Raw genomic sequence first — 14,511 nt, forward strand, 5'->3', positions numbered from 1 at the left:
GCGCATAAATCCAATTTCGCATTTCATATTGGATTTGAGAATGATATTTTTACTCCAAAAGTTGGTTGGCCCCAAAGAAAGAGATCTCATCCATTATAGAATCATCTTCTTTGTTACATTTGTCAAACTTATACCCACGAGAAAGTGATCGCATTTATTTCTAAGGGGTAAAACCATTATTTCACACCCTCAAACTCTGTCTTTAAAAGTAAAAATCATCATATTTTTTGGACTATATCTGCTGGTCATCAACACGAACTACATTATTGAATGAAATCATTGTGTACACGGAAGAGATATGGACTCTCTCCTGCAACTATACAACACAAAATGACAGCAAGCTTTCTTTCGTCACCCTGCTCTTAAAGTCTTCTTAACCAATCACATCACCCTCTCTCTATCTCTCTCACGTATAAAATAAAAGAAAAGAAAGAAAAGAAAAAAGAAGTAAACACACCTGGAAGGCGCAAAACTCTAAACTCCAAATGAGCTCTCCAAGTCCAAATTCGATCAACAAGCCAATTGATCTCTAAATTGGGAAATTTCTTCAAAAATTGGAAGCCTTCTAGATCTCAACGGCGACCATTGGTTCATCACCAACTGATCAAGTCCCTCCATGGTGAATCCATCTTCAGTTAACGACTTGTTTGCCGATTGGGATTCTTCCAATTCCCTCATCAGTTCTTCGGCTCGTTTTCTTGATTTCTGGTCGTTGGATCCTGCAATCTTGTTCTGCAGCACTTGTTCCAGCACTAGCCTTGCTTCTGAATGTCGAGATTGCTTCATCAGGCACAGGCTCAAGTTACAGGCCTTGTTTGCATCTGGGTCTATGATTTGGGCCTTTTGGTATACGGCTTCTGCTGCTCTGTGGTTCTCTTGCTGCATATACGCCCATCCCAAGTTACCCTGCAATGGCGGAGTTTCATGTTTTTTAATATCAAACTACAAAGCCTTTCATATATATGCAAGACAGTCTTTCCTTCAAATAGAAGGGGAGTGAATTGAGGGCGGTCCGTTCGTACTATTAAATGAACACGACTCTCTACAATGGTATGATATTATCTACTTTGAATATAATCTCTCATGGCTTTGCTTTAGGATTTCTCAAAAAGCCTCCTTAAAGATAATATTCCTTGATTATAAACTTATAATTAGCCGACGTGGACTTTCTTCCAACACATACCAGTATCCTTGAAGTCTCTTGCCTGATGGTGACCTGAAACTTCTTTCCGTGAGAGCGAGCTGTCTTTGTGGGCTTTCCATTGAAGGCTTCTCCTTGATTAATCATCCGAAGTTTCTGCTTCAACAGATCTATCTGCTCCTCAACTCTTCCACATTTCTGCCAAGCATGTCAAAAAGACAACACAAGTTTTCATAAATGCTTTCCACAAACATGCAACTTGAGGAATTTTGAATTTGAATAATTTTTTTAAGTAATTAGCTCTAAGGGGCTAAGACATTATATGATTTTGACTATCAAAAACACAGAAACCAAATCTTTTGTTTACCTTGTACAAGTCAATGAGAACATTGTCCAATGACTCCTGAGCTTGTTTGGAGCAGCGATCCCTGAAAGAATTTATGGCTTCAATGGCTTCTTCTGCTCTATCTTGCTGTTTCATGACGACTGCCATGTCTTTCAGAGCACTATCTACTCTATCTCCCGCATTTATTGCCTTCCAAAATAGGACTATGGCTGCTTCTGGATCCTTCTCAACGAGCTGAATTTGCAGAAATAATAGACAGTTCGTTAGAAAGCAGGAGTCAAAAGAAACCTAAAGCACAATCAACATAATATTCAATGTCCAATCGGTTGAGGATTGTTGCTAATTTAGTAAATGATCAAGGATTTAAAAGAATACATCTTCATTGGTATGAATCCATTGTGTAGAGTCGTGATTCCTAACACAATCTTCCTATTCTAATTTATTTTACAATTCAAATCTTCTTTAGTTAGAATGAAGAGCATTCATGAAGGAAACGGAGATGCCAAGATTGGGACTGTAAGCGTTCAAATATAATTGCAGATTCTTGAATTCTTTGTTTAAATTATCAAAATAGTTCAGATGAGGTTCATTTCAATTATACCTCAAATTTTAAAAAGTTTCATTCCAATCCATTATAATGAGAACAATATGAAACTTCAATTCCCTATAACAATGATCATTTATATAGTTCAGCAGATTGAGGATAAATGAGGTATAGCAAGAGTCAAAAGTTTCCAAATTCGTCCGTATAAAAGCTATTGGTAATAATGAACTGAATATCCTTTTTCATGGTTATCGACTGAAAATTTTCCGTCTCAGATTCATTTTCTAGAAAAAATCGGTTTTCCTACTGATAAACAAGTTAATCAACATTCAAACCGGATCTTATTCGTACTGCGGAGAAACTAATCCAACACAAAAACCGGCAGAAACTCGGTGCAAACAATAAATATACATCCATACACGGAACAGTAATTGAACGAAACGAGACATCAAATATAAAAAGCAGAGAATTATGATCCTTACAGTTCGTTATATGAACTTGATGAATTAATTCCAAGTTGAATACCTGGACGTGTTTGGCTCGAACATAGGGACTATCACCAGCAGGAAGCTTATGAACAACATGAAATGGAGCTTCCAAGTTTTGATCTCCTTTCTTCCCGTCGTTCATCGTCCTTCCCGATCAAACAACACAGATTCAAAATCCTCTCTCTCTAAATTAGAAAGATTTACACGCACTTTCACGTTCTAAAAGCACAAAGCAACCATTGATCTAAAGAGCGAAACGAGAGAATTTTCATATCTCTAGAGGTCGCAACAATGGAGGCTTTCGGGTTCGTATTGACGTTTTTGCGCGTTCTTACAAGGGGATGAAACCAGACGAAATCCCGTCCAAGTTCATTAATGTATTGTAAGCCGTAGTAACGAATCATAATTTGACACGTGGCGCTTACCTTTTCGAGAATTACAAATACAAGTAGTTAGGATAATCCTCCCATCTACTCTGCCAACGTCCATTTTTGTGGCATTTTGGTGAAACCTATTTAATCTGACAGTTCTCGTGAAAAGACATTTTAGTCCCTCAATTTTACCCCTAATAATTTAAATTTTAATATACTTTCAATAAATCTTTAAAAAAAAATTATTAAAAAAATCAAATAAATATTTAAATTAATAAATGAACGTTTTGTTTTTTTAAAATGATTCTTGCATCAAAGATGAACGGGGCTAAGCAATCTGCCGAAACTGTGGGATGTAAAAATGCATCGGTAGGAAAGCGTTCCGCCTTAGAGGGAAGCACCCGCGCGAGCAGTGGTGAATGAAGCGAAAGCAAGAATGTAAAAATACATCGGTAGGGGAGCGTTCTGCCTTAGAGGGAAGCACCCGCGCAAGCAGTGGTGGATGAAGCGAAAGCGAGAATGTCGGCTTGAGTGACGCAAACATTGGTGAGAATCCAATACCCCGAAAACCTAAGGATTCCTCCACAAGATTTGTCCACAGAGGGGGCCTAAGATTAGGCCGAAAAGCGTAGTCGATGGACAAAAGGTGAATATTCCTGTACTACCCCTTATTGGTCCCGAGGGACGGAGGAGGCTAGATTAGCCAAAGATGATTTTCGGTTAAAAAATGCAAGGTGCTCCATTTTTTTGAGGGAGTTAAAATATCTAAAATTTATTTAATATTTTTTACGTTTTAAAATAATAAAGTGATGCCTGGTCTACAAAAGGCTTTACTTTTACTTTTTCCCACTGGACGAGGACGAACACATCGCCGCCACGTCAAGGAAACGACAGGTTCCTCGTGTCGGCGATATTGGCCGACAATCCAAACACCTAAACGACAGGCCGGCATAAGCAATCAAGACAGGAAAAAACCTTATCTCAGGCTTCGATTAGACCACCAAGCTGATTAGATTTTGTTCATCATTCTTTTTTCTGGTAAAATAAAATATAAAATTGACATTTTTAAATACAAAATATACACAAAAATATTACCCCATGAGCTTGTTAATTAAGAAAACAATGTAAGAAGTGAAAGTAAATGGTGTAAAAATTGTACAAATTCACAACAGTGTGTTATTCTTTCTACCCGAGCGATGATTTCCTACAAGAATTTCTTCCTTCAAAGTAAACACGAATCGATGAATTTTTAAACGAGTAAAAACTATTTCCTACCTCGTATCTGTTCTTCTATTTTGTTTTGAATGAGCCTCTCACCGGTGTTTCGACTTCGAGGGAATCGAACTCGTGACGACTTTTGATTCGATCAATCACGGCGACTTCTCCCTTTCTTTGCTTTGTTCTTTTCCTGCATTTTCTTTTTCTTTGCTTCAGCAGTAACCCAGGTGTAATCACGGGGGATGGCGAACGGGTCTTCCAGAGTTTCTATCCTACTGCTAGAAACACTGGACGATGAATTCGAGCGTTGATACGGGGCTTTTATCCACTGAAACCAAGATGAACTCGAGGCATTTGTGGCGGAAGGGCTCTCCCTGCCTGCTGCTGCAGCTGTAGGGCTTGATGGGGGCGTCGCGAACTCGTCCACCGGTTGAAGTTCTTCATATTTTGTGAAGGTAACAATCACTCTGATCGTTGGAACCACAGGAATGGCAACCTGTAAAGAAACTACAACATCAATAACTAACTGAAAAATGCATCAACCTCCTTAATACTTCAAGTTAATTAAACAACAGACACACCTTAATCATCCTACTCACTACCTCCAGCACGAAACGAACACGGTTTTTCATTAAAAACAACAAAAACTTCACCATGTTTAAAACTAACGATCGCGAAAGGAAGAAAATGAAAATACGAGTTTACTCGATCTAGCCAACAAATGCCAGAAGGAAATTACTTCATAGCCATCAAAACCAAAATAGGCGGTTCCCGTTCTATGAGTAATGCTATGTGCAGATTAACCAGCCATGATTCAATAACTAACTCACAAGAGCACTGATCAAAATAACTCATTGAGTACTTAATTCACAGCCTATCTATCTATATCTATATCTGTGAGATCCCACATCGATTGGGGAGGAGAACAAGATATCTTTTATAAAGGCGTGGAAACCTCTTCCTAGCAGACGCATTTTAATAACCTTGAGAGAAAGTCCGAAAGGGAAAGCCCAAAGACGACAATATTTGCTAGCGGTGGGTCTGGGCCATTACAATGTCTATATCTATGTATCTATATCTATCTACGTACGTACGTATGTATGTATAGTCTTACTAGCCTCAGAACCATGAAACTTGAGATATTGAGACCAGTAGGTAGGTGTAACACCAGAATCAAACATTATCGACTCGTAAAAGCTAGAGATAACAAGTTTTAATTATCGGGCTTTGAACGGCAATAACTTAGAAGCGCCACATCGACAGGGAGACGAGCAAAAAGAGCAGGCTTGTGAATGTAAAATCTAAAATATTCAGATCGATCCAATGCTAGCAGACTTCTCTACGCATGCCATATGCAAAATTTCACTTCCCAACTATATATTGAGGGAATACTAGAACCAAGCAAACAATTAAGAAAAAATAACGTGAAAAACTATCTTCCAGTTTTGCTTCATTAAATATAAAATTCAGCTCAACATAATAAGTACCATACCTTGACTGGAAAGGTTCCCAGTGGGAGTTTTGTGGTAAGTAGTTCTCTTAAACGCCGAACTGCCTTGACCTTGTTAGCTAAAATATCCAGCAATGGCAATAGTTCATCAGTTTGTAGAGGAAAGTTCGGAGAGAGCCAAAGAATGGGTCTTAACCCTTTCTTGTACTCGTTTTCATGACTCCCGTCCTTATGCCGATTTTTGCTCTCAGAAGTCGAAGAGGTAGCTCTCGTTTCCCTTCCTCTTCGGTGTTCAGGGACTATCTCTACAGAATGTCTTACAGGGATGCTGCTATGATTTTCGGTAGGAGAGTCCCCTAGAAGATCACCTACCTTATCATCGATAGAAAGGGAGCTTCTTGGAGGAGCAATCCTCTTTTGCCCTTCGTTTTTGCTATCCCGTTTCCTCCATCCACCGAACCATCCTTTCTTTTCTGGTCGAATCTCTCCATTTCTACATCCATTTACATCCTCGACAGGAACTTCCCTTTGTTCAACACAACTGTGCCGATGCGCAATAGTCCCGTCACCATTCTCAGAAGAAGCCAAATCAGTGGAATCTAATTTAAGTGCATTCTCAAGTTGCTTTCGTTCATCCTCGGTTAAAATGTCAGCAAACTCCTCGCTCTCAGTTTCATTTTCATTACATGATGAGAAGAATTCATCATCTGTCATTGCCCCAGGGACCCTCCTGGATTTGATACTAACGACCACATTATGCATATCGTATACTTTAGCTTTCCAGGCACCCACCAATTCGGTTTTCTCCTGGCGCCTCCAAGTCAGCTGCGGCAAAAGAACAGCCTGAGTGACGTCAATCCCGGGTCTAAATATATTAGTCCGAGACATTGCTGTCACTTCTTGTCTAATCTCTTCTTCAGTTGCTTGAGCACCAGCACCGTCCAAAGCATTCATTACCTCCTTCTCCTTGTGTGAGACCATACAGAGTGAACCAGAAGGTACTTTCCCATCCTCAGTCCCATCACCAAGAAAAAGAACGCTCTGGTCGGCACGTTGGATCCTAAATCCATCAAAACCGGCCAGTGTCATATCTGCTCTCAAGTTAGCACCTCTTTTCCAGATCTTGTAAGTATCTGAAGGAGCAATTCTAGATATGAACGGGATCACCGAACTCTCAAAGTGGAATGTGATTTCCATGTAGAAATCCTTCATTCTTCGCATAGTCTCAATCAAGCGAGGCAATCTCCGACACCATTTCGCCCAAGCCAGAGGCTGGTAGTGCCGAACAATTATCATAGCAATCCCTTCTTGTCTACTGCAAATTGCTTCCTGAAGTGCACTCCAACCATTCTCATTCTGCAAGCTCCAATCTGCCCCTGCAACCATGAGCATTTCGGTAGCAGTCTCATCCCCAAGCTTTACAGCCAAATGCAGTGGAGTATCCCGATTCGGGACATCTCGACAATCAACCATAGCAGAAATGGCATCAGCCTTGCTTTCCTCAGCCAATGAAGCAGCCTCAGTATGAATCTCAGAAGGATTGCAAAGCCGAGGAAGGCCTGCAAAGATTCTCTTGAGATTGGTATAATCTCTGGTGGCCACAGCCTTGTGTACCGGACTATGCGCATACTTCGAAACATCGATACCAGCCATGGCTCAAGAACATTCAAATCAACAGTCATTCAACTCAAAAACTCAACAGAGATCAAGAATCACAGGGGAGCACACGAGCAAGGACATAATGATTAAGGAGAAGCAGACTCAACTATGAAGAATAACCCCCAGATCATAATTAGCCAACAAAAAGAAGAATTCCTTGAACCCTTTCCGGAGTTCCAGCAGCCACAATTGACTACACCAGACCGTCACGAGAAGCCAACCGACAGCCCAATAGAAAACGTTGACGCCAATATCAAACAAAGAAGAAAGGTTTATCAAATGGACCAGTGGCAATATCCTTCAATTCAAGAAATCTCACCTTCTCCTCCTCCTCCTGTGTGCTTCTTCCATGACCCCTCGAGAGACCAAGATTGCAGGAAAAGGGCCAAAACCCCACCCTCTCTCTCTCTCTCTCTCTCTCTCTCTCCTCTCTTTCTCTCTCTACAAGTAGAAAAAGAACATAAGACCCTTGTGATCCAATCCAGATCAGACAAACCCAAAAACATGCATGTGGGTGCGTGAAGCACGAATTATAAATTGGAGGGGAAAAAAAAAAGAACAAAAACAATCAAAAGCAGCCGAATCTGTAAAGAAATGGATAAAAATATGTAAAGGAATCAAGAAAAGAACACAGGAAAAAGCAGGAAAACCCCACCATCCAAGCAATGTTTGTATCAAAAAGACGAACAACAAACAAAAAAATGGTCGCGCAAGCGGTTGGTAGGCAGACAAAGAAAAATTGAAACAGCGAGATCTACAAGAACATAGAATTGGAGAAAAAAGAGTACATGAAAGGGGATTTGGGGAGGTTTTGTCAAAGAGAACAACGCGTTCAAAAATCCAATGAAATCAAATGCATAATAGAAAGCGAAAGAAATTGAAATCCAAGGGTTTTATCTCTCGATAATTTTTACCTTCACGAACTGAAAGATTAAGAGATAAGAACACAGCAGCGGAGGGTAAAACGAAGCCGGAAGAACACAGATTGTCCAAAATGGAAAGTCGCCATGTGAGCCAAACTTGCACTTCTACTCCCTCTTTCTTCCTCCTTTCCCCATTCAATTTTCTATTAATTTTACCAAAAATTAGTAACAGACTAAAACTTTTAACACCCTAATAGGTTTTTTTTTTTTTTTTTTTTACTGTTTAATTTTTTAAATATTCTTTAATTTTAATATTTTTTTAAATAATTGTTTTTGTGCCATTTATAAAATAAAAACAAATACAAATTAAAAAAAATTAATAAATTTTAACTTTTAAAATGAGAATTAGTGCATTAATTTGTTGATTAGTGATTGCTTAATAAAGAAGGTTTCAAGTACTTTTTATTCTAAAAAATTTAAGAAATTATTTATTAAAAAAAAGACGGTTTCAAATATATTTGAACGTTTATTTATTTATTTATTTAATGAAACGCGTGATTTAGGAGAAAAAAATAGAGCGGAAAATAAAAGGCTAGTGGGCTGGATCCGCACCACTCTAAATTTTTTATTGACTTTAATTATTGTATTTATTTTAAAATTTGAATATTTGTCACCTGATTATCCAACGTGATTAAACCCTAAATTAGTTGTCACAGCTAATTATGCTTTGTTTATTAATTTAGTTTTTTTTTTGTACAATTTAAAAAAATTAATTTAACCTGGAAGTAAATACTGTAATAATTTTTAAATTTTAATATTTAATTTGAGGAAATTTAAAATTTAGAGTTTCAATACTTGCGATTTAATCACTTTAAAGATCAAAATTTATTTCTTTTTTCTTTAATATTTTATATAATATTTATAAAACATAAATAAATAATTGAACAAATAACCCGTAGTAGAGCGACAGAGGCCCACTAAGGAAAGCCCAATGAGAAAAGCCCATTTGTTGGTTGTCTGTTCATTTATTTTAATTAAATGAAAAATTGTACTTATTAAATATTATAAATATTATTTATTTTCATAATGATATTAATGGCATAATTGAATTTAATTGTAAACCCTATTTTCGATCGGTTGACTTATAATAAAATATAATAACTTTTATTCAAAATAGAATTTTAACTTTAAAAAATAAAATTAACCTCATCTCAAACTAAAATATATCTATAACTCAATCGAGAAACCAATATATTCTCGATTGGATATTTAAATTTGAACGCAATTAACATTTATTTTATTTTTCGAATGGGACTTTGATGTCAAGTGGGACATCCAGACCACCCTCACGAGTGTTCCATCCATTTCGAACCACTCGTAGAGGCACATGGGTCTTGGGCTCAAGCCCCAAACCCGATATCATTATAAATACATAAATCTTAAAGGTGCACCTAATAATTATTCCATTGATTAATTAACGTATTTAATACTAATAATTACAAAAACCCCATTGATTAATTAACATATTTAATACTAAAAAATTATAGGGCGGGAAATTACCTAATTTCTCACTAACTCATTAAATATAAAATTAAATTATATAATAAAATAAATTTTTTAATGATATTTTTAAAATTATTCGAATAAAATTGTCCAAACACGAATTTAAATAGTAATATTCATCAAATCATTTTAGTTAATATTATAATATTTTAAATTATGTATACATATAGAGTAAAATAAGAATACAATAACTACATGTGAATAATAGGTATTAAATTAAATAAATAAAATTGTTCCCATGTGAACTAAATAGAATAAGTCTCAAAATATTATTTTTTCATTGACTCATTAAGTATAAAATTAAACTATATAATTGAATAGTTTTTTATTTATTATTATTGTTAAAATTATTCGTTTTTATTGTCCCGAATATAATATTTATCGAATCTTTTAATTAATATTGTAATGTTTTAATTATGTATATTGAATAAGATAAAAATGCAATAAGTACATAATAAATAATATACCCATGTGAATTAAATGAAATAAGTCTAATGTGAACTAAATAGAGAATAAGTCTCAAAATATTAATGCTTTAAAAAAGGAAACTACGGATAAGTTGGAATTTTTTTTGTCCTTTCTCACCATTGGTGCGTGTGGGACACAAACGACACTGTATTTGTCCCATTGTTTTGTTTAAAAAAAAATATTTTTTATTTTTTAAAATGATAATTTAGGTCTTATCTAATAATTTATATTTTTATATATCTTTAATCAAAATGAAAATATTTTTAATGAAATAAAATGCACGATAATTAATAAAATAATTAAAATGTATTACTAATTATTTATTAATATAAATTTTAATTAAAAGAATAGTAATCAATATTTAAAATTGATAGGTAAAATTAAAAATTAACCTTAATATAGGTATTTTACATAAATTAACCCAAAAAAGGGGTTAAATTACAACAAATTCAAGATATTTTATTTAAGAACTTAAATGTAAAAGTTTAATATTTAATAGTTGATTAATTAAATTAAAAACAAGTTAATTGTTAGAAAAAGAAGGAATAATAAAAAAAAAAAAAGAAAAAGAAAAGAAAAGAAACCGCTCACAGAGCCAAGATGGGATCGTTTACTAATAAGATTCGATGTCAGGACTCTTCTTATTGTTCTCGAACGAGTATTCTCCTGCCTCCCTGTTGCTATCTAGCCTTGTAGCCGCAGCCTTCTTAAACCCTGATTCTGCCGCTGCCGCTGCCGCTGCCGTCCTTTTCCGGCGCCAAAATGCAATCGGCGATCATAGCTCCGTCTCCACGCGCCATCCCGTTCACCACAGTCAGACCACCTGTCCACACCAATGTCCGACGAAGTCGTTTCCGCTTTGTCAGAGCCTCGACTTCTAATGTCACTACGCCATCGCCGCCGCCGCCGGTGTCCGTAGACTCTTCGTCTCCCAGTTCCCCTGGCGCTCAAAAGCTTAACAAGTACAGCTCTCGCGTTACCGAGCCGAAGTCCCAGGGTGGCTCTCAGGCGATTCTACACGGCGTTGGTCTTTCCGATGACGATCTCAAGAAGCCTCAGATTGGGATTTCGTCGGTATGGTATGAGGGCAATACATGCAATATGCACTTGTTGAAGCTCTCCGAGGCTGTCAAATATGGGGTTAATGCGGCCGGCATGGTTGGCTTTAGGTTCAATACGATTGGCGTTAGTGATGCCATTTCCATGGGGACTAGAGGCATGTGCTATAGCTTGCAGTCGAGGGACTTGATTGCCGATAGCATTGAGACTGTTATGAGTGCTCAGTGGTACGACGGAAATATCTCCATCCCTGGATGTGATAAGAATGTGAGTTTTCGTTCATTTTCTTCCCATTTCCAGCTATTTTTGGCACAGAATCTGATCCTCTTTTTCATCTTGCTTACTCATATTTGCGAACTGGTTTTGAAATTTGAATTGCTTTTTCCCCTTTCCATTTCTCTGTTTTCCTTGTGCCATTCCCGATCGATTAACCTCTATTTGTTAAATTTTGACATCGAACGATGTTAGGAAATAAACATGATTTTAATATCACAAGAATGTTATATATTAGATCTTTATCGACAATCATTGAGTTTGATCTAGGAGGTAAAGAAAAATCCTTGGAGAAATATGGTTACATGTCTGTAAAACTGACCTTACTAAACCGGGTGTGATCTTGTGTGGGCACCGGCTTCATTTCTTTTTTTTCTTTTTCTGATTAACCAGCAGGTTGTTTTACTTCACCTTTTTTTGCATGAAAATTTAGAAGTCAAGTTACAAAGAAAAGAGAAAAAATCTCCGTGAAAAGCACTAGAAGTTTCTTTTTCCACATTACAACTGTGTACTGATAACTGGCTATTCTACAGATGCCGGGAACAATAATGGCGATGGGTAGGCTGAATCGGCCAAGTATTATGGTTTATGGTGGAACCATCAAGGTTTGGGACTTGGATTTTGCTCATATCCAGGACTTGAATATAATCTTTCAATTGATTCTCATGTTTATCATGAAGCTGGTGTTGTGTCTTCTTTCTAAAACTTTGCTAAAAATTATTCACTTGTAAATGGTCTGTATTTAATTTAGCACAATGGAATGTGTTCAATTCGTATCTTCGATTCATTACATTTTTTTTCTCACCATCTTTATCAGAGTAGAACTACAGAAGATGATCAGTTTCAGAGCCTTCACATTTTAAAGAATCATTACTCTGTTTGTTGCTAATAGCTGCATGTTTACCATCCTCATACTTTCACTTAGACACTCGTATTTTGTCCTCATTTGAATTCATGCTAATTAGTGCAAATTTCTGAAGTTGTTTGTAATTTTACATTCTTTTCTGTCGTCTTTTCTTTTGCAGCCCGGTCATTTTCAAGGCAATACATACGACATAGTGTCTGCATTTCAGGTACGTGCATATTAAAGGCAAAGTATGAGAAGTTTTCATTTTTTAGTTATTTCATTTAAAAATCTTAAAATTTATTTATTTTAACATATTAAGTTATTTATGCATTAAAAGCTCGTTATGTATATGTCAAATGCATGAACATAACATTCTTTCAGGGACGATTTCTCTGGGTCTGCATAAGCATGCAACTGCTGGAATTAGTACTTTATAAAAGTTTGCATGCATATATATAAGAACAAAAAAGAATATGGAGCATGGTCATTTGACATCTTTAAGAAATTTACAAAAATAGAAAGTAGGTCATTTGACATTTTTAAGAAATTTAAGAAAGTAGAAAGTAGGTCATTTGAATTTGTTTGTATGTGATATCGAGCTGTATATGTTGATGCCTGTTTAAAAAAATCTTAATGACTGTGTTCGTCAAATTTGTTCTTCCAAATTTTAAGTTTCCATTTAACATCTTTTAATTATGGTACTTAGGTATATGGAGAATATGTTAGCGGGTCAATAAGTGATGAGCAGAGGAAGAGTGTTGTCCGCAACTCCTGCCCAGGGGCTGGGGCTTGTGGTGGTATGTATACAGCTAATACAATGGCTTCTGCTATTGAAACCATGGGCATGTCTCTTCCTTACAGGTAGGCTATATCTCCAGTCCACAACATTAGTTCGTAGGAAGGATATTCTCAAGATTTATCCTATTTCTTATCTGATTCATGTTTCCTAAAGCTCGTCAACACCTGCTGAGGATCCACTAAAGTTGGACGAGTGCCGTTTAGCTGGAAATTATCTTCTGGATCTATTGAAGATGGATTTGAAACCACGGGATATTATTACGGAAAAATCACTACGAAATGCAATGGTTGTTGTTATGGCTTTGGGTGGTTCCACTAATGCAGTGCTACACTTGATTGCTATAGCAAGGTGAGGAGAGCTTGATGTAAAATTGTTCCTCGACTTTCTACTCCTTTTACTATAGATATCTTTGTGGGCTAATGTAATGATTCTTGGCAGGTCTGTCGGTTTGGATTTAACCCTTGATGATTTTCAGAAGGTTAGCGATCGGGTTCCCTTCCTTGCCGATCTTAAGCCTAGTGGAAAATATGTAATGGAGGACATTCACAAGGTCTGGAGTTTATTTTCATCTCATTGCCAGTCATATAAAATGCTACCATTAGTGCTTATGGTTTACTGTAGTATGTACGGGTGCAACAAGTTTACCATCATGCTTCTTGATAAGTATTGAATATTTGTTTTGATAGATTGGAGGAACACCTGCAGTCATTCGCTATCTGTTGGAGAACGAACTTTTAGATGGAGATTGTATGACTGGTATGTTTTAGCAAACACGTCGATGGCATTTGCAGTTTAACTTCTATTTCCATTGGTGATGTTATTTTTTGTTTTCAGTCACGGGAAAGACTCTGGCCGAAAATGCTAAGCTTTTCCTACCTCTATCTGAAGGGCAGGTATGTTGGCTACAATAGAGGTGAAAATCTGAAGGAACACTTTATAACTACCTTTTATTCTTTGAATGCAGGATGTTATCAGAAGCTTGGACAATCCCATCAAGGAAACAGGGCACCTTCAAATATTATATGGAAACCTTTCTCCCGAGGGTTCGGTGGCTAAGATTACTGGCAAGGAGGGGCTATATTTCTCTGGTACCATTTACTGAGCTTTCGAGATGCTTTATGAACCAAAAACGTTATTCACAGTTAAAATTTTGATTAAAAAAAAAAAAAAAAATACTGTGAGCATCTTTGCTTTTTAAAAAAATGAGGAAACAACGAACTTTTCATAAACAACTGCTTCACCCTCGAATTGTGGTTCTGAATCTCATCATTTATCAGACCGTACATCTTCGTGCCTCCGTGTCACTGTCTAATGCCCGTGTCTCTGGTTGGTAGAGAGTCGGTGTTACAGATGAATCACTACTCAAATTCTTAAAAGAAGTTCATCTTTCTTTCTTTTTCTGTTTTTTTTTTTTTTTTTTTT

At 36.6% G+C, this 14,511-nt stretch overlaps 3 protein-coding genes across 4 annotated transcripts in view; 1 reads left to right on the forward strand and 2 right to left on the reverse strand.

Annotated features, from left to right (window-relative positions):
- Window positions 1-197: 197 nt before the first annotated feature.
- Window positions 198-2,825, reverse strand: LOC111432115 (protein SULFUR DEFICIENCY-INDUCED 1-like). The gene is made up of 4 exons (XM_023068926.1): window positions 2,557-2,825; window positions 1,509-1,721; window positions 1,184-1,339; window positions 198-906 (listed from the first exon to the last, which is right to left on the reverse strand). Exons 1-4 carry the CDS (start codon window positions 2,659-2,661, stop codon window positions 511-513), a joined length of 870 nt encoding a protein of 289 aa, XP_022924694.1. The 5' UTR covers window positions 2,662-2,825; the 3' UTR covers window positions 198-510.
- A 1,144-nt stretch (window positions 2,826-3,969) lies between these two features.
- LOC111432051 lies at window positions 3,970-8,306 on the reverse strand. 2 transcript variants are annotated; one of them, XM_023068848.1, is made up of 4 exons: window positions 8,132-8,306; window positions 7,537-7,658; window positions 5,601-7,410; window positions 3,970-4,604 (listed from the first exon to the last, which is right to left on the reverse strand). In XM_023068848.1, the coding sequence occupies exons 3-4, from the start codon at window positions 7,209-7,211 to the stop codon at window positions 4,257-4,259; spliced, it is 1,959 nt and encodes a 652-aa protein (XP_022924616.1). In that variant the 5' UTR covers window positions 7,212-7,410; window positions 7,537-7,658; window positions 8,132-8,306; the 3' UTR covers window positions 3,970-4,256. The 2 variants fall into 2 exon arrangements, with proteins under 2 accessions (XP_022924616.1, XP_022924615.1); XM_023068847.1 differs by having other exon boundaries at window positions 5,601-7,658.
- A 2,440-nt stretch (window positions 8,307-10,746) lies between these two features.
- Window positions 10,747-14,511, forward strand: part of LOC111432139 (dihydroxy-acid dehydratase, chloroplastic-like) — a 6,291-nt gene continuing 2,526 nt past the window's right edge. The window contains exons 1-9 of the mRNA XM_023068956.1: window positions 10,747-11,437; window positions 11,977-12,048; window positions 12,469-12,516; window positions 12,997-13,151; window positions 13,243-13,437; window positions 13,528-13,639; window positions 13,776-13,845; window positions 13,924-13,982; window positions 14,054-14,177. Coding sequence (XP_022924724.1) covers window positions 10,874-11,437; window positions 11,977-12,048; window positions 12,469-12,516; window positions 12,997-13,151; window positions 13,243-13,437; window positions 13,528-13,639; window positions 13,776-13,845; window positions 13,924-13,982; window positions 14,054-14,177 — 1,399 coding nt within the window. The 5' untranslated portion in view covers window positions 10,747-10,873. The remainder of the gene's footprint in view (window positions 11,438-11,976; window positions 12,049-12,468; window positions 12,517-12,996; window positions 13,152-13,242; window positions 13,438-13,527; window positions 13,640-13,775; window positions 13,846-13,923; window positions 13,983-14,053; window positions 14,178-14,511) is intronic.

This window comes from Cucurbita moschata, unplaced genomic scaffold, assembly GCF_002738365.1.
Source record: "Cucurbita moschata cultivar Rifu unplaced genomic scaffold, Cmos_1.0 Cmo_Scf00037, whole genome shotgun sequence".
NCBI classification, from domain to species: domain Eukaryota; kingdom Viridiplantae; phylum Streptophyta; class Magnoliopsida; order Cucurbitales; family Cucurbitaceae; genus Cucurbita; species Cucurbita moschata.

What these genes read in the sequence shown, in the direction of transcription:
- LOC111432115 (XM_023068926.1), bottom strand. Translation starts at nt 2,661, where the DNA reads ATGAACGACGGGAAGAAAGGAGATCAAAACTTGGAAGCTCCATTTCAT. An exon ending in TTCGAGCCAAACACGTCCAG is followed by an intron (nt 1,722 to 2,556) that starts GTATTCAACTTG and finishes CTGCAAATTCAG; the next exon opens with CTCGTTGAGAAGGATCCAGA. An exon ending in AAGAGACTTCAAGGATACTG is followed by an intron (nt 907 to 1,183) that starts GTATGTGTTGGA and finishes CCGCCATTGCAG; the next exon opens with GGTAACTTGGGATGGGCGTA.
- LOC111432051 (XM_023068848.1), bottom strand. Translation starts at nt 7,211, where the DNA reads ATGGCTGGTATCGATGTTTCGAAGTATGCGCATAGTCCGGTACACAAG. An exon ending in TGGGAACCTTTCCAGTCAAG is followed by an intron (nt 4,605 to 5,600) that starts GTATGGTACTTA and finishes GTTTCTTTACAG; the next exon opens with GTTGCCATTCCTGTGGTTCC.